The following is a 25,327-nucleotide window of genomic DNA, read 5'->3' on the forward strand; positions in this document are numbered from 1 at the left end:
GTATTATGATTCTTTTGTCACTCTATGATTAACACCTTACATTCTTGTGCAGAGTAAAAAAATTCACACAGATAATCTCTAATGGTGTTTAAAAGAATGGTGCACTAAATTATTCTGTATTGGTCCTCAGACAGGCAATGGTAGACAATACAGTTCAGTTTTAAAGATGAATTAAAAAATTGTATGGACTTAGAAAATTTTTCACTTGCCTACAAAATTTGCACTAATGCAGTTGCTACTTGTCTATTTTACCCTGTTCCTGTCCTAGTCATTTTCTACTAGCCTCTCATCTATTCAATCTAAAAAAAAAATGAAGACACTTTTTCTATGTCCAAATACATAGATAATAGTTTTATTCATAATTTCATGTGATTAGAAGTGACTGCTATACTATTTTAAGTAACCTCTACACTAAAGAAAAAGTAGGTAACTTGAACCATACTGCAAGCTTACTTTTACTAAGTCTTTGTATTTGTGTATTATAATTTTTTACATACTGAATTTTTCTCTACAACAAAAATTCAAATAATAAACTTCATAAATATAATAAAAAATCATGCTTAACATGTTCGATGGCCTCTTGCCTTTTAGAGTCATGCTGGCACATGCTAATTTTCAAGCCAAAAGTTTCCCAACCTATTAGGAGATGGTAGTTTCTACAGTTTAAAAAGACCTTAGTTAATTATTAAGACCCAACATTGAAAAACATTGACAATATGAATTTATAAGTACACATTAATAGTATCCTCTTTTTATTGAAAAGTCTGTATTATTTGTAGTGAAACAAAAATCATGCCTTGATTAATGTAACTTTAAAGTACCAAACTCCTATTAAAGCAAGTTATATAGTTAATTCTTGGTATCTATACTTAATGTCCTTTAATACTAACAAAGATTACATGCATGCAATGAGTGAAGACTATACATGCTTATGTCTCAGCTTCTTTCAACCGTTAAGAAATAAACTCTGCATTGAAAAATGCACGTATCTGAAATTTTGACCAATATGAAGGATTAAGGTTTAGAGAATATTTGCTTTGCTGCATTTTGATTCACAAAGGGCCATATGTGAAGATATGATCCAGACCAACTTTACTCTGTTTCTATAATGCTCTCTCAGTAAAAGGATTTATATTAAATACAGTGAAATATAAAATAGTTACAAAATAACCTGCAACTTTATAGCTACTCATTGGTAAAAGCCTGTAGTTAATGTATTTGGATAAATAACTCAAGTCAGCAGCAAAGTGGTTAAACATTTGTGATTTGATTTTATCTCAGCTTGGAATGTGGTTGGAGTGTCCCACTTCTAACAACTGTTTGCTAAGTTAAGGCTTTAGTGTTTACACAGGGTTGAATGAAGCAGCCTGGTCACCAGATGTGATTGCTTCCCCAGACTGTCGTTTGTTCTGTCAGATCACTGTCCTCATGGTCCCTGTTCCAACCTTCTTCCTCAGGACATCCACGAGCCTTTCCAACCTAAGTCAGGGGTTGGGGGGAAGGGAAAAAATAAATATGAAAAGTGCAGTTATTGTCAGGAATGTTTGGCTGAAAAAGGACAGTATTTGCCTGTGACCAAGAAGTCCTGGTAGTTGTATTAAGAAACAAAGCATTACTGTAAGCAAGAGATACCCGTGCAGAGTGCCAAGTATTTGAGGTTAAAAAAACAATGACAACACAAACTTTAACCCAGATCTTTGGATTATGTCAGCTTTAGATGCTACATAAAAAATACAAGATTCTCACTTCAATATATTTACCTACTTGCATAAGGTTGTGAATGAACCATTTACTATGTAATAACAAGATGGCATATTAAATATAGAGCAGTTTCAAATTGAGTTTTACTAAGAAGTTCATATTTCAATAGAGATATATTATCAATCTTACCCTTATTACTTAGCTAAATAAGTGACACATGGATATACTGCACAAATCTTGTGTATTAAATTTATTTCTTTTTCATAGAATCAACTGATGAAAATAAAGCTAGGAATTAGGTGGGTAGGTGGGAAAAGCTTTGTGTCTCAGTGGCATGAAAATAACTTAAATATATACAAATGATTTGATGCGAATAAGACCAGATTTTCTGTACTACATTTTAAGTTTCTATTTCTAGATAATATAAATAGGCTAACAATGATTCTATGTGCTTTTTAGTCAAAGATAAGTGATTTTTCAGTTGATTAAAAACTCACCAACTATACTGAAAATAGTTAAAGGTTCACAAGCCCATCCTGCAGTGTTCTTAGGCTACTCTTAGCAGATCACATTCATATGGTTCAGTGAGAGTTTTGCTTGATAAAAGATGATGGAATCAGAACATTATTTTTTTCCTTTTATTTTCTTTACTGAAAGCATAAAATCTCAACCAAAAATCTTACATGATGCTACGCATACTGAAATCTTCCAGTTTTCATGTACACAGTCTTTGCTTCTCAGAGACGGGTGAGCGACACAGTCTAGTCTGCTCTAGTTTGCTTCATTTATATGGATCCATGCATGATGGCCCTTTGCAAATAAACACAGCACGGAGCTAGACACTAAAGGAATGAGGATATTCTTAGTCTCATACACCATGGTACTGATGGACTAATCAGCTGTATGCAACACTAAAAACTAGCCAAGTTTAGTAAATGTTTCTGCATATATCAAGAGTTCTGTTAACAGGAAACAGGAATATGAAACAAAACGCATCAATAATCTTTGTTTTGAAAATGTAGGAGTGATCTTAGAGTAAAAAGTCAAACCTTCTTAAGTCTATTATCACAAATTCCTCAAATGTAAAGTATGCACTAATATTATACCTCTACTGAAACAGTTTCAGACTAGTGATGCAAATACCTGAACTAGAAGATTCACTGGACAACTCAATGTGTTCGCAGATCAGCCTGTTTAGTTGGTCTTTCCCTAGTGATAAAAAATAGTGGTATCTTCTACATTCTGATAAATAGGATTACGTAAATCCTTTAAGACAGGAAGTTTAACTAACTTGAATTGTGGAGGAGGGGGAAGAAAAATGTCAATATGAAATTTTAAGTGAATTGTTAAAATTGGATATTAACTTGAATTAACTATTAACAAAGGCACCCAGTAGAAATCTTGACAAGACATTAACAGCACTTTTTGGCATATATAGTAAAAAATTAGAAAATATTACTTTCATGTTGGTCGAAGTTGAAATATCACTTCAGTATCACTTATATTACTATTAAAAAAACTTCCTCATAATGTGAAAGTAAGCTCTGCTTTGCATAGTTATTATCACTGCGAATTCAGAACCAATGGAATCCCAGATTACTGAGATGAATCCGTCTTGTGCTTCTTCTGGCTTCTCCTTTACAGATGGGCTCATTTTACTTTATTTTTAGTTTCCTTTTTCATACATTAGGACATCTTTCCATTTAGAGTTCTTATATCTTGCTAAAGTAAGAGGTTAGGAGGAAATACTTAAATATCATGTTTTGCAATGTCTTTACTATATTTCAACAATTACTAGATCAACCACATTCTCAGTTTATCCAGGTTGAATGATTTATGAAAATTTGATCTCAGAAATGAGAAAAATGTCAATTACTTAGTTTTGTAAAAGCTTACTGACTTCTGAAACACAATGAAGCACCTATTCCTTCCTGTAAGGAATGGAATACACCTGCCAAACATGGACTGTGCCAACAGGAAGGTAGGCGTGTACATCTGTTGAAGCACCTTGCAGGATTTGCCTGCAGGCTATTCTTTACTGTCCAAAGCAGTAATATCCTTTTAAAAATTATACAGCTTACTAAAATAGACTCCAGCTGCTTTGCATGTTACTCAACGATAGTTTCCAAGGGCTTCATGAAATAGGAAAAGGGTTAGAGCCAGGATTAGGGTTTCTCCATTTTAAATATGAAGAAACTGAAACAGACAAGTAAACCCTTATATGAGGTCCTGTGGTGAAACAGTGACAAATCTGGGGCTGGTCTCCTTGTTCTTAGTGCAAAGTTACTTCCACTAGGGCTTGGGCCACTAGACAGCTACGTATTTCAGATTATGGATTATCTGTCTTAATAGTTTCATTAAAAATTTTCCTCAAGTTCTCACTTAAATCAGATTGGCAAAGTATTTTTTGGTGTACTTCATTTGCTGTTTTATTAACACATTGTAACGACATTGATGACATTGCACGTAACTAGGAAATAACAGTTACAATCTACTATTTGCTATAATACAACTTCTATGTACACTTGAAAAATGCGCTTGCAGGTGTACTTTAGATAGAAATCCTAGTTTTTCAATTAACGTTTTTGTATTTTCTATGTATCTATATATGTACTACAATGGAGTACACAGTTTTCCATCAAGTGGATGAGCCATAAGTTATTTACCAATTGGTTATTTCTATTTTTCATTCTTAATGAAAATAGTGATATATTTTAAAAGGAAAATAATGCTTATGAATAATATGTACCAGGAACTAGAAGTAATTTGTACACCTATTTATTTTCATTTTCATTTTTTGGAGGAGCTGTTATCCTCTGGTGACAAAATCAAAGCATATCGAGGGTAATTTTATCAGAGCCACACTGCCACTCAGTTTTGGAGCTGGGATGAGATGCTAAATGTGATAACCATATCCCCGATCTCACCCAGGCGCTACACTGCTTCCAAAGGTACAGTGACTTTTAATGCTCATTTCTGAATTTCTGTGGGCTTGAATTATTCTTACTCACTAGATAGTTTTTTTGCAAAGTGATAGAAAACTGTGAAAATGGAAAAAGTTCATCATCAACTGAATTGTATTTAAGTAAAAATCTCGCTGTAGATTTCATTTTTGAAAGTAATTTTTCTGTCTGTCAATGTGAGAATAGACTTCTTATTGGCTTGACAATTTTTTATCCAGAAAAAGCATTCCTATTATTTAGGCAATGAGGTCGCCCCATCAAACATATGTGGCTTAAACATTTTTTTTTTCCCAAGGAGAAGAACCAGGGAAATACAAGAGAGATGGTAATAACCACCCTTCCAGAAGAGGAGACAGAAAAGCCACTAAAAATGCTGCACTTGGTGTTTGCCATTAGTATCAGATCTTGCTCTCTTTCAACCAAGGCAGCAGGAAGAGAAGACAACTTTAAATGTAGTTTTTTCTTTTACTACTATGGCTGTTCTTCTGCTGGTTTTTTAAAATTTTTATTTTATTTTGTTATCATTAAACTACAATTACATGAAGAACATTATGTTTACCAGGGTTCCCTCTTCACCAAGTCCCCCCCATTACAGTCACTGTCCATCAGCATAGTAAGATGTTGTAGAATCACTATTTGTCTTTTCTGTGTTCCACAGCCCTCCCTGTGCCCCCCCCCACATTATACATGCTAATTGTAATACCCCCTTTCTCCTTCCCCGCCTGTATCCCTCCCATCTCTCCCATTCTCATCTCTCCCAGTCCCTTTCCCTTTGGTAACTGTTAGTCCATTCTTGGGTTCTGTGATTCTGCTGCTGTTTTGTTCCTTCAGTTTTTCTTTGTTCTTATACTCCACAGATGAGTGAAATCATTTGGTACTTGTCTTTCTCTGCTTGGCTTATTTCACTGAGCATAATACCCTCTAGCTCCAGCCATGTTGTTGCAAATGGTAGGATTTGTTTTCTTCTTATGGCTGAGTAATATTCCATTGTGTATATGTACCACATCTTCTTTATCCATTCATCTACTGATGGACACTTAGGTTGCTTCCATTTCTTGGCTATTGTAAACAGTGCTGCGATAAACAAAGGGGTGACTCTGTCTTTTTCAAACTGGGCTGCTGCATTCTTAGGGTAAATTCCTAGAAGTGGAATTCCTGGGTCAAATGGTATGTCTATTTTGAACATTTTGAGGAACCTCCATACTGCTTTCCACAATGGTTGAACTAATTTACATTCCCATCTTCTACTGGTTTTTTAAATGTTGATTTATTTTACCATTGTTTCTTTACACTTTCCACATTTCCTCAAAAGATGTTATTTGCAACCCTGATTCCAAATAAATGCTCATAACTTCCAAATAACAGATCCCTTTCCCAAAACTATCTTTTGAATCCATTTCCCAAAACTATCTTTTGAGTTTCAGATTCACATATCCAACTGCTCTCAGGACATCTCTTGCTCACTCTACAGGCATATGACACTCAGCATACACCTAAAACAAAACTTACTGTACCTCCCACTCATGTTTCCGTATTTTTTACTTTGATTAATGTTGCCATTACTTGATTCACCCAGCTTTTAAGTTAAGAAAATGAGAAAAACTTGGTCCATTACATATGTTTTTCCTCACTTCAGCTTGGACCTATGAACACTGTGATAAAACCACTTATGTAGACAGTGGAAAGCAACGAAAGGATTTTAACACATCTAGTAACATCATTTGCATTTTAGAAAGATCACACTGCCAAGAATTTAAGGATGGGGTGGAGGCAGATTAGCTCATAAGGTAGGAAGTCCAGATAGCTTCTGATTAAAATAATCTTAGTGAGCATGAACATACTTAAGGCCACAAAACTGTATACTTAAAAATGGTTAAAATGGTAAATTTAAATTTATGCTAAGAAGACTACCACAATAAAAAATATACTCCTAGTGAAACTTGAAGTAGAGCTGCAGCAGTATAGGTGGAAAGGTTATACATTTGAAAGATCTCTATCTAGGATATGGAATCAAAAGGACTGAGTGGCTTTTGAGGCTAGGATAGGGCAACAGGGAGTAAGCAAGGATGACTCCCAGGTGTCTGGTTTTGGTGACTAGATAGTGATGGCCTAACCAAGGCAGATTTTTGTTCGGGAGTATGTGTGTGTGTGTGTGAGAATGAGCTCAGTTTGGCACATATAGTTTGGAGGTGTTTGCAGGACACGTAAGTGAGGATGTTAAGGGGATGCTTGGATATAACAGTGTGTTAGAGGGGTAATTGTAGGTTTATGATATAAATTTCAGTCCAATCAATGAGCTTGTTTGGGTATGCATATGTAGCAGGCATTGTTCTAGGCACTGATTATTCAAAGAGCATTCTTATGATCCCTGCTCATAAGAAGCAATAAGGCAAGGGAAACAGGTATTTATATGGATAACTCCAGTAGGTTAATGCTGTCATAAAAGCATAAGCTTAGGTATTAAGCAGAACCTAGCTTAGACAAGGAAGAAGAGAAAGGCCCAATAAAAGCTTCCTGATGATGCCTGAGTCAAGTATTGAAGGATAATAAGAAAACAGTCACCTGAAGAAGGGTGGGGATGGGGAGGGACAGGAGGAGGGGCATTTCAGACAGAGGAAATTAATACGTGTGCAGGCACAGAGGTATGAAAAGCATGATGTGTGTCAAGTCCTAGCAGTAGAATGGTTTCTCAGCATCATCAAGTAGGATGTGGAGAGTGGCAGAAAAAGAGGCTGGAGAGGTGGGCCATGAGTAGGTCTTGTTCTAGGTTGCAACTGAAGCCATGGGAGTAGATGGAAATTCTTAGACAGAGAAATAAAGAAGGAGAAGAGAGATGGGAAGAGGATAGAACCAAAATGAAAACAAAGTAAAGAGACTGGCAAAGAATTTGAGAAGATAAGGATGTAAAAGATGGATCAAAAGCAGGTGCTACCACAGGATCTGGAAAAGAGTATTTCAAGAATGATCAACAGGGGTAAGGACTTAAACAAGATCAAAGTGAAAAGTGCCCATCTGATTCGACAATTAGAGAATGACAACTTTTTCAATGAAGTTATTTTAATGCATTTTTAAAAATTCAAGTATTGTTAATATACAATCTTCCATTGGCTTCAAATGTACATCACAGTGGTTCAATCATCCCCCTCCCCTCTGCACCCACTTCAACTCCTACTCCTTAGTAACCACTAGTCACTTCTCAGTGTCTATGAGTACACTGCTGTTTTGTTCCTTCTGTTTTGCTTTGATTTTATATTCCACAAATAAGTAAAATCATCTGTATTTGTCTTTCCCTGCCTGGCTTATTTCACTGAGCATAATTTCATCTAGATCCATCCATGTTGTTGAAATGGCAGGATTTCTTTTCTTTTTATGGCTAAGTAATATTCCACTGGGTATATGTACAACATCTTCTTTAACCATTCATCTATTAATGGACACTGAGGTTGCTTCCATATTTTGGCTATTGCAAATAGTGAGGCAATAAACATGGGAATGCATATATCTTTTTGAATGAGGGATTTTGTTTTCTTTGGGTAAATTCCTGGGAGTAGAATTACTGGGTCAAATGGTATTTCTATTTTTATTTTTTTGAGGAACCTCCATACTGCTTTCCACAGTGGTTGCACCAATTTGCATTCCCAGCAACAATGTAGGAGAGTTCCTATTTCTTTGCATTGATTCCAGCATTTGTCATTTCTTCTCTTGGGATATTGACTGGTGTGAAGTGATACCTCATAGTGGTTTTCATTTGCATTTCCCTGATAATTGTTGATGTGCAGCATCTTTTCATGTACCCATTGGCCATTTGTACTTTTTTTTAAATTAAGGTATCATTGATATACACTCTTATGAAGGTTTCACAAGAAAAACATGTGGTTATTACATTCACCCTTATTATCAAGTCCTCCCCCATACCCCATAGCAGTCAACGTTCATCAGTGTAGTAAGATGCCACAGAGACCCTATTTGTCTTCTCTGAGCTACACTGTCTTTCCCGTGACCCCATACACACCATGTGAACCAATCATGATACCCCACAATCCCCTTCTCCCTCTCTCCCAACCCAACCCCCCCACCCCTCCCCTTTGGTAACCACTAGTCCTGTCTTGGAGTATGTGAGTCTGCTGCTATTTTGTTCCTTCAGTTTTGTTTCGTTGTTATACTACATAAATGAGGGAAATCATTTGGTATTTGTCTTTCTCTATCTGACTTATCTCACTGAGCATAATACACTCTAGTTCCATCTATTTTGTTGCAAATGGTAGGATTTGTTTCTTTCTTATGGTTGACTAGTATTCCATTGTGTATATTAGGTTGCTTCCATATCTTGGCTATTGTAAATAGTGCTGCGATAAAAATAAGGCTGCATATGTCTTTTTGAATCTGAGAAGTTCATTTCTTTGGGTAAATTCCTAGGAGTGGAATTCGTGGGTCAAATGGTATTTCTATTTTTTAGTCTTTTGAGGAACCTCATACTGCTTTCCACAATGGTTGAACTAGTTTACATTCCCACCAGCATTGTAGGAGGGTTCGCCTTTCTCTGCATCCTTGCCAGCATTTGTTGTTCCTAGTCTTTTCTATGTTAGCCATCCTTACTGGTGTGAGGTGATATCTCATTGTAGTTTTAATTTGCATTTCTCTGATAAATAGCGATGTGGAGCATCTTTTCATGTGCCTGTTGGCCATCTGAATTTCTTCGTCAGAGAAGTGTCTGCTCATATCCTCCGCCCATTTTTTAATAGGGTTATTTGCATTTTGGGTGTTAAGGTGTGTGTGTTCTTTATATATTTTGGATGTTAACCCCTTGTCGGATATGTCATTTACAAATATATGCCCCCATACAGTAGGATGCCTTTTTGTACTACTGAGGGTGTCCTTTGCTGTACAGAAGCTTTTTAGCATGATGTAGTTCCATTTGTTCGTATTTGGTTTTGTTTCCCTTGCCCAATGAGATGCATTCAGGAAAAAGTTGCTCCTGTTTATATTCAGGAGAATTTTGCCTATGTTTTCTTCTAAGAGTTTTATGGTTTCATGACTTACATTCAGGTCTTTGATCCATTTTGAGTTTACTTTTGTAAATGGGGTTAGACAATAATCCAATTTCATTCTCTTGCATGTAGCTGTCCAGTTTTGCCAACACCAGTTGTTGAGGAGGCTGTCATTTCCCCATTGTATATACAGGGCTCCTTTATCATATATTAATTGACCATATATGCTTGGGTTTATATCTGGGCTCTCTAGTCTGTTCCATTAGTCTATGGTTCTGTTCTTGTGCCAGTACCAAATCGTCTCGACTACTGTAGCTTTGTAGTAGAGCTTGAAATTGGGGAGCATAAAAGCCCCAGCTTTATTCTTCCTTCTCAGGATTGCTGTGGCAATTCAAGGTCTTTTCTGGCTCCATATGAATTTTAGAACGATTTGCTCTAGTTCATTGAAGCATACTGTTGGTATTTTAATAGGGATTGCATAGAATCTGTAGATTGCTTTAGGTAGAATGGCCAATTTGACAATATTAATTATTCCTATCCATGAGCACGGGTTGTGTTTCCATTAATTGGTATCTCCTTTAATTTCTCTCATGGGTGTCTTGTAGTTTTTAGAGTATACATCTTTCACTTCCTTGGTTAGGTTTATTCCTAGGTATTTTATTCTTGTTGATGCATTTGTGAATGGAATTGTTTTCCTGATTTCTCTTTCTGCTAGTTCATCATTTGTGTATAGCAATGCAACAGATTTCTGTGTATTTTGTATCCTGCAACTTTGCTGAATTCAGATATTAGATCTAGTAGTTTTGGAGTGGATTCTTTAGGGTTTTTTTATGTACAATATCCTGTCACCTGCAAACATGGACAGCTTAACTTTTTCCTTGCCAATCTGAATGCCTTTTATTTCTTTGTATTGTCTGATTGCCATGGCTAGGACCTCCAGAACTATGTTGAATAAAAGTGGGGACAGTGGGCATCCTTGTCTTGTTCCTGATTTTCAAGAAAAAGCTTTCAGCTTCTTGTAGTTAAGTATAATGTTGGCCGCAGGTTTGTCATATATGGCCTTTATTATGTTGAGGTACTTGCCTTTAATACCCATTTTGTTGCGAGTATTTATCATGAATGGATGTTGAATTTTGTCAAATGCTTTTTCAGCATCCATGGAGCTGATCATGTGGTTCTTTCTGTTGATGTGGTGGATGATGTTGATGGATTTTCAAATGTTGTACCATCCTTGCATCCCTGGAATAAATCCTATTTGATCATGATGGATGATCTTTTTGATGTAGTTTTGAATTCGGTTTGCTAATATTTTGTTGAGTATTTTAGCATCTATGTTCATCAGGGATATTGGCCTGTAATTTTCTTTTTGTGGTGTCTTTGCCTGGTTTTGGTATTAGAGTGATGCTGGTCTCATAGAATGAGTTTGGGAGTATTCCCTCCTCTTCTACTTTTTGGAAGATTTTAAGGAGGATGAGTATTAGGTCTTCACTTAATGTTTGATAAAATTCAGCACTGAAACCATCTGGCTCAGGAATTTTGTTCTTGGGTAGTTTTTTGATTACCAATTCAATTTCATTGCTGGTAATTGGTCTATTCAGATTTTCTGTTTCTTCCTGGGTCAGCCTTGGAAGATTGTATTTTTCTACAAAGTTGTCCATTTCTTCTAGGTTATCCAGTTTGTTAGCATATAATTTTTCATAGTATCCTCTCATAATTATTTGTGTTTCTGTGGTGTCTGTTCTGTTTTTTTCCTTTCTCATTTCAGATTCTGTTTATGTGTGTAGACTCTCTTTTTTTTCTTGATTAGTCTGGGTAGGAGTTTATTTATTTTGTTTATTCTCAAGGAAACAGCTCTTGCTTTTATTGATTCTTTCTATTTTTTTATTCATCTTGATTCTATTTATTTCTGCAGTAATCTTTATTATGTCCCTCCTTCTATTGACTTTGGACCTCATTTGTTCTTCCTTTTCTAGTTTTTTTGTGCATTTACACTGTTCATATAGGATTGTTCTTTGTCCTGAGGTAGGTCTGTATTGCAATATACTTCCCTCTTAGCACAGCCTTCACTGCATCCCACAGATTTTGCATCATTGAATTACTGTTGTCATTTGTCTCCATATATTGCTTGTTGTCATTTGTCTCCATATATTGCTTGATCTGTTTTTATTTTGTCATTGATTCATTGATTATTTAGAATGTTATTAAGCCTCCATGTGTTGGTGGGCTTTTTCATTTTGTTTGTGTTAATTTATTTCTAGTTTCATGCCTTTGTGGTTTGAGAAGCTGGTTGGTACAATTTCAATCTTTTTCAATTTACTGCGGCTCTTTTTGTGGCCTAGTATATGATCTATTCTGGAAAATGTTCCATGTGCACTTGAGAAGAAATGTGTATCCTGTTGCTTTTGAATGAAATGTTCTGTAGATGTCTGTTAGTTCCATCTGTTCTAGTATGTTGTTCAGTACCTCTTTCTCCTTGCTTATTTTCTGTCTGGTTGATCTGTGCTTTGGAGTGAGTGGTGTTTTGAAGTCTCCTAAAATGAATGCATTGCATTGTATGTCCCCCTTTAATTCTGTTAGTATTTGTTTCACATATGTAGGTGCTCCTGTGTTGGGTGCATAGATATTTATAATAGTTATAACCTCTTGTTGACTGACACCTTTATCATTAGGCAATCTTCTTCTTTGTCTCTCATTACTTTCTTTGTTTTGAAGTCTATTTTGTCTGATACAAGTACTGCAACTCCTGCTTTTTTCTCCCTATTAGTTGCATGAAATATCTTTTTCCATCCCTTTACTTTCAGTTTACGTATGTCTTTGGGTCTGAAATGAATCTCTTGTAGGCAGCATATAGACAGTCTGGTTTTTTCATCCACTCAGTGACTCTCTGTCTTTTGATTGTGCATTCAGTCCATTTACATTTAGGGTGATTATTGATAGGGATGTACCTATTGCCATTCCAGGTTTTAGATTCATGGTTACCAAAGGTTCAAGGGTAATTCCCTTACTATCTAATGGTGTAGTTTAACCCAGTTAGTATGCTATTACAAACACAGTGTAAAGGTTCTTTTATTTCCTCCTTTTCTTCCTCCTCCATTCTATATATATTAGGTATCATATTCTATACTCTTTGTCTATCCTGTGATTGACTTTGGGGGTAGTTGATTTGATTTTGCATCTGCTTAGTAACTAATTGTTCTACTTTGTTGTGGTTTTATTTGCCCTGGTGACAGTTATTTAGCCTTAGGAATACTTCAATCTATAGCCATCCCTCCAAAATGTACTATAGAGGTGTTTTGTGGGAGGTAGATTCTCTCACCTTCTGCTTATCTGAAAATTGTTTAATCCCTCCTTCAAATTTGAATTATAATCTTGCCAGGTAGAGTATTCTATGCTCAAGGCCCTTCTGCTTCACTCTATTAAATATATCATGCCACTCCCTTCTGGCCTGTAAGGTTTCTTTTGAGAAGTCTGATGATAGCCTGGTGGGTTTTCCTTTGTATGTGATGTTTTTTCTCTCTCTAGCTGCTTTTAAAAGTCTGTCCTTATCCTTGATCTTTGCCATTTTAATTATTCTATGTCTTGGTGTTGTCTTCCTTGGGTACCTTGTGTTGGGAGATCTGTGCACATCCATGGCCTGAGAGACTATCTCCTTCCCCAGATTGGGGAAGTTTTCAGCAATTACCTCTTTAATGACACTTTCTATCCCTTTTTCTCTTTCTTCTTCTTCTGGTACCCCTGTAATGCGAATATTGTTCCGTTTTGATTGGTTACACAGTTCTCTCAATATTCTTTAATTCTTAGAGATCTTTTTTTCTCTCTGTGCCTCAGCTTCTTTGTATTCCTCTTCTCTAATTTCTATTCCATTCAGTGTCTTCTACTACATCTAATCTGCTTTTAAATCCCTCCATTGTATGTTGCATTTCAGATACGGAATGTCTTAATGATTGAATCTCTACCCTAAATTTGTCCCTGAGTCCTTGAATATTTTTCTGTACCTCCATGTCCATGTTCATGATTTTTATTCTGTACTCTATTTCAGGAAGATTGGTGAGTTCAGTTTTATTTGGTCCTTTTTCTGGAGTTTTTGAGATTTTGGTCTGAACCACGTTCCTTTGACATTTTATATTTCCGTTTGGCGCCCTCTAGTGCCTAGAAGCTCTAGTCTTTGGAGCTGCTCAACCCATGGAATGACGTTGGGGGTTGCAGGGGAGCAGAGCTGGTGCCTGTGGGGAGGAAAGAGCTGTTTCCTGCTTCCTGGCTGCAGTGCCTGTCTCCATTGTCAGAACCAGTAAGCACACAGGTGTAAGCCTCTGTGCTTTCCGTTTGTAGCTGCCATAGGTGGGGCCTCCCTCTGGGTGGCCTGACACCAGAGCAGGGACTCCCGGTTTGCGAGCTGGTGCCAGCTGGCCAGAAGGAAGGCACAGCAAGCTGCACATCACAGTGGCAGGCCTTGGAGCTGAGTAGCCAACCAGGGGGATGGAGCTTCTGAAGTTCCTGAAATTTCCCAACCTGCTGGGCAGAGCGTGCCCAGACAACCTGTCCACCTATCCCTTCTCCTGTACAGTAAGCTCCATGCAAACTGCACCCCTTCAGCAGCCCTCTCACCGCTACGAAGCCTCTCAGACTGCCTGCCTTTCCTTTGTTCCAAAGCAGCTAGATGTTGATACCTGTCCTCCACAAATGGCTGGAATCTCAGTCTCTCCAAGTATTCTGCCTGTCTTAGCTTTCCAACCCCATTAATCTCCAGAGCACCATGCAATGTAGGTTTGTGCTCCCAAAGCAGATCTCCAGGGCTGGGTGTTCAGCAGTCCTAGGCTTCCATTCCCTCCCTGCTCCATTTCTCTTCCTCCCGCTGGTCAGTTGGGGTCGGGGAAGGGCTTGGTTTCCACTGTATCAAGGCTTTGGTACCTTACCCTGTTTCCTGAGGTCTGCTCTGTTCTCCAGGGGTATGCAGTCTGGCGCAGCCTTCTTTCCTGTTCCTCTTTTAGGATTAGTTTTATTAACTATATTTTCATATTATATGTGACTTTGGGAAGAGTTTTCTGTCTCACCTCTCATATTGCCATCATGAATCTCTGTATTCTTCAGTGCAGTTTTAATGGCATGATGGAAGCAGTATGAAGCCTAAATGGAATGTGAAGCTGTGAAGACTAAGTATAGGCTGTTTTATAAAAGCTTGGCTATAAAGTAAAGAGGATTGTGGTTATAGGGGGATGTATGGCTCAGGAAGCTTTTAAAGAAATGGATGGCATATGAATGTTTATGGACCATATTAGAGAAGACCAGGAAGACACTAAATTATAAGGGAGGAAGATGATACCTTTTTAAATCTAGTATGCCTACTGGATTCCTTTTTTCCAAGGAGAAGGAGGTGAATGAAAGTATAGGGTTAAGAAAAAGGCTGGAAGATAACAATGAAGGTTTAACGGGACAAGAAGGGGAGGTAACCTGGAACATGTAAAAGGAGTGTCAGGTGAGAATGTCGACCCAGTTATAGCTAGAGACTACAGATAATAAATGAATATCAAATGAGGACAATGAGGTTGAGAAGAGGAGATAAAAAAGTTTGTTTACATTTTAAACAAACAGAGAGTTTGTAATTGAAAAGATGAATGGTGAAGTAGATGGGGAGAAGGGGTTGAAAATCATGGTGAAGAAAGTGTAAATAAGAATTGGTAGAAAGTGGTAAGAATGGGGAACTCAATAATAATTACATGGTCATGTTATTCCTTATTTTAATAGGAAATCTACCTCCTTGGCTTGTCCACTCATCTGCGTAGACCTACCCTTTTATATCACTATCCTACTTGATTTCTTATGGGTGGTGTTAAAATGTTGACAGTTGTCATGTCTTTACCGTATTTTTTTTCTCAGGATAACACTTCCAATCTTCAAATGGCTTGTACATTAAAGTTTTTAGACTGCTCAGCATTATCGGTGTTCTTTGTACATGTCTAGTGTCTTTAAAAATATTGAGCATGTCTACTGTCTTCATAATAAGCCAGTGTAATCATTATAAAGGAAAGCAGGACTGGTATCTCCCTTGATTTAGACTTTTATTTTAATGCTGCCATGTTTTACTATTGGATTTACATGATACTAATACTAATATACACAACTGCTTTGCCTACCAAGCCAAGCCAAGAAGTCTCTCCTATAATGCATGTAAACAATATTTCTGTATCATTTATTGCTACATAATAAACCACCCAAAAGTTAGGGGCTTAAAACAGCATTTTAAGTTAATCATGTCCATTTGGGCTTGGCCCAGCTGGGAAGCTCTGATAGCCTTGTCTGGAATCACTCATGCAGCTGAAGTCAACTGGGCCTATGTGGATATATGCCTGATGATTGGCACTGACTTCTGTTAGGACTCTCTCTTTATGTGATATCTCATTGTTAATCAACTAGCCCAGATTTATTTACCTTGTGAACACAAGTCAGCAAGAGGGCAATGCTGGAATCAGCAAGGCCTCGTGAGGCCTTGTTCAGAAGCTGTACAATATTACCTGGTTTGTTTTATTATTTAAAGAGAGTGACAGGCAAGCCCAGATTCAAAGTGTGGGGAAATAGATTCTACCTTTTGACGTGAGCAGCTGCAAAACCTTTGTGGCCAATTTTATTCTGCAATATTGATCCTGAATGCAAGATTTTACCTTTATCCATGTCAGACATCATCCTGGTAAATTTAGCCCATTTTCCCAGCAACTAATATCTTTTGGCATCTTGAGTTTGTCTATCACTTCCTGTACTTACGATAAGCCTCCCTTTTATTTTTTTTAACTTAGTTATTGAAAAATGTTGAACAGGAAAGAGCTAAGGGTAAAGTACTAAGACATAGTCTTCAGAGACAACTAACCCTACTGGGTCATAATATGTAATCCTATTCAATTAGCTATGAATTCTCTGAGCTGTGCAATCATTTCTTGATCTTATCCACAAAAACATTTTGAGATACTGTCAAATGACTGTTGAAGTCAAGATATATTGGAGTTCTTCCTCCTTACTTACCAATTATAGAACTTAATTCCTGAGATGCCACTAGACCTACAAGACCCAATGTATAGTAACTAGGATCCGCTTGGCTGTCAGAGCATAAGTCCTTAGCTGGTAGGCCAGTGAGTGACTAGGTGGATCTGCAGCTGGGGGAACTGGAGTGGCTGTAGGGTGTCATCTGAAAACACTGGAAACTAGTTCAATGACATTACTTAAAGGCTTAATTTGAGCTTTTACAGATATCCAGAGATGTCTAATCTGATAATCTGCGGCATGGAAAGAAGAGTTTCTAGGTTATGATACTTGGCAAATATGGTGTGTTTGTAGACCACTGCTTGCTGAAATTGATATCATGCCTAGTGTGGTTCACAGCACATAGCACTTACTCTAAATTTAATTTAAAGAGTTTGTCTATTGTCATTTCAACACTTAAGATACATCACTGAGAAGTCCATAAGCCACAGTATGAGAATCAAATAACAAATTCCAAAATATTACCCATTTAACAATATTATGATGGTATTGTGCATTTTGCCCTATCAAAAAAGACATCATTAAAAAAAATCAAAAAGGTTCACCTTTAAATGGAGAGGGAATTACATATAGATCTTGTTTTTATAAAATTTAAAATCTAAAACATTTTTGTATTCTTGTTAGTAAGATTGGTGCTAACATATTGGTTGATTTGAACATGGGCCTAATTTATTTAACTAGAATTGGACATTATAACCATAATAGCAAAAATAAGATTCCAACTAATTATACTAGAGAAAAATGAGGAAAAAATTGATACTAGCAGAATTTAGAAAGCTAAAGTAATTATCACTACACCAATTTACTGAAGGAAAGAAGATACAGGTCAATTATTTCCTATATAAATTCATATAAAATATTTTGAAAAGGATATCTAAAATATTTCATTATAGGTAGATAACGAATAGGGACTCTAGATGAACACCACTTTTAGGATTTTTATTAAAAAACATATTTAAATGATATTTGTGTATTACATTAAAATATTACCAATGCAAATAAATGACTAGGGAAATTTCTAAAAACGTCTTCCTTAGGAAAAGATTGTGTTAAAAACCTTAGTCTACTTAATAAGTCATTGATAAATTTATGTGGCTATGCTATAACAATCAGAATCAAGCATTTGTCTTTCTGTCAATCCTCATATCAAGATCTTTGAGGTTAAACAGAAACCAAAGAAGCATTTAAAAAGGCTCTCTTACTACCTGCTTGATCTACTATGTTTGGGTTTCTCCAGTTTCCTATGACTGATATGAGATTTGAGAATTTCCACCAGTCCTGAAATGTTGGTGAACTGACAGCTTATGTAGGCTGAATGAGAGTATATAGGTTTTGTTTAAATACATTCAGGAAAAAAGCCTACCTTCAGCAAAAGTACTGCTTTCTCAGCTCTAGTTTTTGACCTAAAAATGATAACTTTCAAATCAATAATGTAAATTAAGTATATAATTTTCCCAACCTAGATCATCACCAAACACAAGATGATACTCAGGAAATAAAGCTTACATTATTAACATGGTTCTCGAAATGGTTTGGGACCATGTCTTCCCTATGCCTGATATGAAATGGTCCCAGTAACGTTTGTTCTGTTTAGTTCAGTCATGGGGCAGAACTGTGAAAGCGGAAAAGTTTGCCTTTATTTCTCAAAGAGCTATGCCTAAAATAATTTGGTAATGACAATTATTAAAATGGAATTCCAACAGTAATAAAAAATCTAGAAAGAGAGAGGAAAAGAAAACTAAACACCACTGTTAGGCAGAATCTTACCCAATGGCACTTCTCTTACTTTCCATTCAGAATCCAGTCTCCTCATATTCTTTTCCCATTGCTTCTGAACATTAGCTTTAAAAAACAAATGTTTTTTTGATAATAACGTTATGTGACTGAAAAAAACATTACCAAGAGCATCTGTATTTTATTATAAAACAAAGCTTTAACCCAAATCTGTGAATCTCTGATGGAGGAATTTTAGGTATCAATTGATATCTCACAATCAAAACAAGCAAAACTTCGCATTCTTTACTTTTGTTTTGCCCCATTTAAATTAGAACACAAATTAGAACATGCAACAGGATTAAAGCTATATTTCCTTTTTTATAGTATCTCTAAGGTAACTTTATTTCAGGTTTTGGATTTTAAAATACTAACTTTGGCCTAAGTTTACCAGGATTTAATTAAGACTTTATTAGTACATTAGCTATCTGGTCAGTCCACTGGATTCCAGTTAGCCTATGGCAGCACTAGTGCAGTGGCTGATACTGTTAGGAAAGTACTTACAGAAGATAATGGAATTCTTTTGCTTAAGCCCTAAGCTCCTAACTTAACTTCAGAAAGTGATTGAGGTAATAGAATAAATTAAGATCAAGTGACAATTTTATTGAGCTTCTTCACTTTGTCTCTCAGAGGATATTCAAATCATATCTAAGATTTCCCAGAAAACTCAACACTAGTAACAAGCACATGAGGCTCCATGAGGGCAGAGACAACATATATTTTGTTGATCAGCTATACTTGGTAACTAGCAGAACAGGCTCTCAAAAACAATAGCATGTTATTTATTGCTTATGAATAAATATATACACACACCAACAAAAAAACTGGGAATAAGGAGAAATTTCATTTACATTCTCAATTCTAAAGTAATGGATTGAAATTTTGATGATGATCCCAAAATGTAATTTTCAAGAAAAAGAAAGCAAATTACCTCAGGTGAAGATTTCTGGTAAGTATTTTACTCAGTCAAGGGCTTTTGTAGAAGCACATAAAATAATAAAGCAGTTATGTGACAAGAATAGTTTCCTCCCATTTTAAATGGAAGGACTTTTGGACCTTGGTGGGAAAGATGTTAAATGAAACTTCACTCTGAGAACTAAAACAAGGTTAACATTTTCATAGAGGAAGAATTCAGTCAGTGTGATAGCAATGAACTACTGATTTTGAAAACCAGCATCTTTGGCTCTTTATTTTTTGTTTCATAATTTAACAGGAGGAAAAATATAGCATACAAAGGAATGAGGCTGCCATTGATGTGGATTGCTTATGCATCTTCTATAGGAGAAGCATCAGAGTCAAAAATAAGCAGGCAGGACAGTATGTAGGAAAAAACAAATTGATAACCATTTTAACTATTCCATTCAAAACTTTTGATTTCTAAGAATTGAAACAAGGTATGTTAGTGGTATTTTTTAAAAGGATGCAGATTAGCGGGAATATTCCTTCTTTTTCTTATTCTGGTTTTTGTATTTTGCTCCTGCTCCCCAGCTTCTAGGACAATTCATATAAACATCTGCTTAAATTACATTTGAAGGCACATAGAAATCCCTTATTCTTTTAGACTGAAATGGACTGTTTGTTGGCTGTATCCACTGTCCTATTCAAAATACCTGTTTCACTATTTTTAGAATATCTTTTGTTAACCATTAAGAATGATGGGCCATTTCCTTCTTAAATATTGTTTTGAGAACTGCTCAACTGCATTGTCCTAAAAGTTTTTTTTTCCTATGGAAAGTTGATCCTTGGTTTTAAGATAAGGTACAGTAAACAGATGTGTGAATGACATTTAATCTCATTCATGATATTAGTCTGCTAGGAGTCACTGCTTCTTTGTGGTAACAGCATGTTATCGGACTTAGATATATAGAGTCCTACTTTTTTATATGAATAAGATAAAATCTTTCTAAAATATCAAAATTTAGCTAAGTAATATAGCCATGAAAGGCAGATATCTCTGGAAAGCTTATGGCACATACTAGTAATAGGAAATACATTATTTAATTTGAAATGCCATCAAAACAACATATAAAACAGAAAATATTACAAAGGTTTGTACCATATATGTGAAAGAAATAAACAGGCTTGAAAATATTTTCATCTTTCTCAAAAATAGTGTCTATTCCAAAAATACACAGTTTTTGTATTGTACAGATAAGGAATTCTGGATGCATGAAAGATGAGCATTTCTGACTGAGTTTCATTTCTTTCTGATTTCTGATTTTTATATGCCATTTATAAATGCAATTTCCATTTTTTAATATCCATTCACTTCACGGTTAATACTACTCAAGCATCATATTAGACTTCAAATTAAATGACATACATCTTTCTTTTATGTGTTAAAGTGTTAGCATTAAAGACCAATGGGCTTTATTTTTATTATCTAGATTATTCACTGGTAGTTAAGTTAGTGACAGGGATACATTAACTCTTGGAGCTGATAGGACACTAGTAAACTGCATCAGGGACTGAGTTACAGTGATCTTAATTGTGAATTATACTTATGCTCAAATTATTTACAATTAATAAATAAATGGAGATTTCATATGATTTCCTTTAGAATTACAGTATTTGGACTTTTAACAATATACAAAGATTTTTATATCCTAGAAACTAACAAATTTGGCAGCAAAGATAATAAATAAGCTCTCATATTTATAATAATTATGATTTACAGAGTATTAGGGGGCAGTTTGTAAGGCTAATAAAAACTGTTCTTTTATCTTAATAGGTAGAGCAATTCTCATCTGGTTGTGAAGAGAAGAACCTCAAAATCTGCCTCCTAATAAAATCCTGAAAGTTTTTCAAATACTCTCTAAAGGATGATACATGAAAATTATAATTTATTGTTTTTTCTTAGATAGTCTAGGTTTGGACAATATGATCATGTTTACATCTTCTGGTATGTGTTTTGTAACTTAAATTTGGTAGAAATACTTCTTTTGAGTAAATAACCTATGTGATATTAAGGAATAAAATTGCTGTAAATCTTTGCTAGTAGCCCATCCTCATCATGTGCCTTTTTAAACAAAATATTTATAAAAATTCTTTCTACTTGCTGGGGACTTTCAAATATTCACGTCCCAGCCTGGTTCAAATAATTTTTCCCAGTGATACCACCTCAGGAGCTGATCTGCTGTTTGCCCAGTAGAGGAGTTACATATTGCCTTTTGAAGAATGACACCTCAAACCACAGCCTTGACATTTAGCCTATCTTTGAACGGTTTGAGATACAGCTCTTAAGAATAATCGTTATCATTCAGAATAACTTTGGACATTCTGACTTATAGTGCTAAGCTCAACAGAAAGAGTTCAATTATGTGAGAAATAGGGTTATATAATCTAAACTGCTATCATTCCAAAGACATTCTCATGGATATTTTTATTATTCCCAAAGAAGAATCCTTAGAAGCCCTTCCCTTCTTTTGCTTCTCAGCTTCTGGAAGCCAACTTTGATGAGTTTTCTATCTGTCATCTGATTCAGTACTGTTCTGAAACTCAACTTAATATTTTTTCTCATAAGTTTCTAAGTTAGGGTTACACAGAAAGAAAATGAAATTAGTTCTTAACACTGAACTAAAGACATTCTATTGATGGCACTGTGTCATTCCCACCTCTTAGGCAGAAAAATCTTAAAATCCAACAACTTCTTTACCCTTCGCATCTCTTTAGTCATCAAATCATAGGTAACATTTTTCTCTACAGTGTTTCTCATATGAATCCCTTCCTCCATTCTCACTGCTACCAGCCTACCCAGCACACCACTTGACTATTTTTATTATACTATATTGTTATGATTGTTTCTTAGCTGGCACTCTTACCTCTAACACCAAATGGCTTCAATTAATCATCTACAATGCTAAGTAATACTGACGTTCCTAAAATGCTATTTCTATGAAGTAACCTTTGCTGCTTTCAAAACTCTACAATGGCTTCTTATTCCCTATCACATGAGGTCTAAGTGCCTCTGCACTGAAGGCTCTGAATAATTTTGCTTAGCCTCGTCTACCTAATATCCCACAGGAACTTCTGTTCCTGCTAGGCTGACCTCTGACCTGTCTCTTCACATATATCATATTCACAATTGTACTTCTGCTTCATTTATGTTATTTTTTACCCTCTCTCCTTTCCTCTCTGTTTATTTGTATCCCACCCATTCTACAGGGCCAAGTTCAATTTCCTTGAGGCCTTCCTTTCCTTTGTATTACTTACACTGAACAATTAAAAGGTTATTCAGTACCATTCTGGGAAATTATTTAAAAAGGCAAAATGTATATTAATATATTACTAGCATTATCTGTAGATATGATTCCAGATACTCTTAACTCAACAATTTCATTTCTAGGAATTTGTGCCCTAAATATTTAGTTATAAGTACATTTACTACAGCAGTATTTGGAAACAACTAAATACCAATGCACTAAACGCCTTGTGTGCAGGAGCCACATAGTATATTTCTTATTCACTCCACCAAATTAAGTAGAGCGCTAAGTACATGACATAATGTTTTTTTTGAGTTGTCTTTCTCTATATCATGTAATAACGGTAGCAGAGAGGAAATGAAATCCAAATTTGTTGCTTTGTTCCCCCTACACTGGTGTGTATTTTCACTAAAATCCTATATCTTTTCAAAAAGATAAAATATTTAAAATTCCATATAGTATGTCATCAGACTAACAAGAACCTTTAAATTAATGCTTGCAGTGAAATGACTAGGACAAAAGGTACTGCCAGCTGTAAAGGACCAAGTTGAAAGAGTTCATCTTACTCATAATTGTTACCTTTTTTGCCAAAAAGTTTCCATAGGCAGTATGCTTCTAATGCTATGTACATACACCCGAAGTCTTAAACCATTCCTATCAACCTGTCAAAATGCTGGCCCACTATTTTGACCTGCTTACTGAGAATGGCGGATGACTTGCCATCCTCAAAGCCAACTATTAACTCATGGCTAAACTTTCTCTCACAGTCTGAACTACTGTAGGGAGGCTCTTTGATGGGACACACTCGCTGCCGTTATCTGCTTCACATCATTCTGCTCTATTATGTGTCAGTCTCACTGAAGGTATAAAAAAGCCACAGTAAAAAGTACAGAAATTTTGAATAAGTTTCTCAGTCCCTGTACCATAGGAAGTACATCAAATTAAATTCTAACTAATCACTATGTATTTTTACACATACAACTTTTATGATTTAGGTCATTCTTACAACAAAGTATTTATGATAATGTATTTTGTGATTAGAGGGAAACATGAAATAGTATCTATTATTAAAAAATCACTATTTCTCTCTTACCTTACACCTGGAGAGTTTTAAAACCTGTAGTTCTTAAATGGCATCTTCATAAGTAGTCTAATTGTTTTTCTAATTAATATAAGCCCTTCCTAACAATTCTAAGTACTTTTTAGCTCAATTACAGTTTGAGGAATTTGTGTCCCCTGCAATAATTGCATATATGTGCAAATATTTAGCTTCAAGTATGTTTATGGTACCGGTATTTTAAAACATCTCTGTAGTAACAATAATGAATTAAATTATGGTAAAACAATACAATAGATTTAAATTCATTTAAATTACTTAATAGAAGATCATGTATAATGACATAGGAAGTTATTTATAATATATTAAGTGAATCAGGTTATAAAATTGTATGTAGTTAATGGAAAACATTTTGTAAAAATGCCAAGTTGCTTACTCATATTTTAAAAACTTTCTAAAATGAATGTATATTGCTCTAGTAATTTGCAAAAATATATGTTGTGGTTAAAAAAGCATTTAAAAAAATGTTTGGCCTATCAAAATGATCTTTTATCTCTTGATCAAGAGAAACACATGTATATAATGCTAAAGGAAACAAAAAGGCATTTAAATTCACAATCACAATACAAATTGGTCACGGGGACTGTAGTACAGCATGGAGAATACAGTCATACATTGATAGATAGTAACCACAGTAGAGGGGGTGAGGATTTAATAATATGGGTGACTGTTGAACCATTGTGTTGTACATTTGAATTCAGCATAAGATTGTATGTCATCCAACACTGACCCAGGAAGAAACAGAAAATCGGAACAGACCAATTACCAGCAATGAAATTGAATCGGTAATCAAAAAACTACCCAAGAACAAAACCCCTGGAAAAGAAGGCTTCACTGCTGAATTTTATCAGACATTTAGAGAAGGCATAATACCTTAAAGTTTTCCTTAAAAAAATAGAAGAGGTGGGAATACTTCCAAACTCATTCTATGAAGCCACCATCACTCTGATACCAAAACCAGGCAAAGACACCACAAAAAAAAAACTACAGACAATACATCCCTGATGAACATAGAGGCAAAAATACTCAACCAAATATTAGCAAACCAAATTCAAAAATACATCAAGACGATCATACACCATGATCAAGCGGGATTCATCTCAGGGATGCAAGAATGGTACAACATTCGAAAATCCATCAACATCATCCACTATATCAATAAAAAGGACAAAAATCACACAATCATCTCCATAGATGCTGAAAGAGGATTTGAAAAAATTCAACACCCATTCATGATAAAAACACTCAACAAAATGTGTACAGAGTGCAAGGATCTCAACATAATAAAGGCAATATATGACAAACCCACAGCCAACACCATACTCACAGTGAAAAGCTGAAAGCTTTTCCTCTAAGATTGGGCACAAGACAAAGATGCCCACTGTCCCCACTTCTATTCAACATAGTACTGTAGGTCCTAGCCATGGCAATCAGACAACACAAAGAAATAAAAGGCATCCAGATCAGTATAAGGAAGAAGTTAAACTGTCCCTGTTTGTAGATGACATGATATTGTACATAAAACACCCTAAAGAATCCACTCCAAAACTACTA

General features: G+C 35.6%; 1 protein-coding gene across 1 annotated transcript in view; it reads right to left on the minus strand.

The window, feature by feature from the left end:
* Positions 1–721: 721 nt before the first annotated feature.
* Positions 722–25,327, minus strand: part of MIPOL1 (mirror-image polydactyly 1) — a 323,728-nt gene continuing 299,122 nt past the window's right edge. Inside the window, 1 exon segment of the mRNA XM_057488492.1 lies at positions 722–1,479. Within this exon segment, the coding sequence (XP_057344475.1) occupies positions 1,413–1,479 (67 nt within the window). The 3' untranslated portion in view covers positions 722–1,412.

Source organism: Manis pentadactyla, chromosome 11 (genome assembly GCF_030020395.1).
Source record: "Manis pentadactyla isolate mManPen7 chromosome 11, mManPen7.hap1, whole genome shotgun sequence".
NCBI classification, from domain to species: domain Eukaryota; kingdom Metazoa; phylum Chordata; class Mammalia; order Pholidota; family Manidae; genus Manis; species Manis pentadactyla.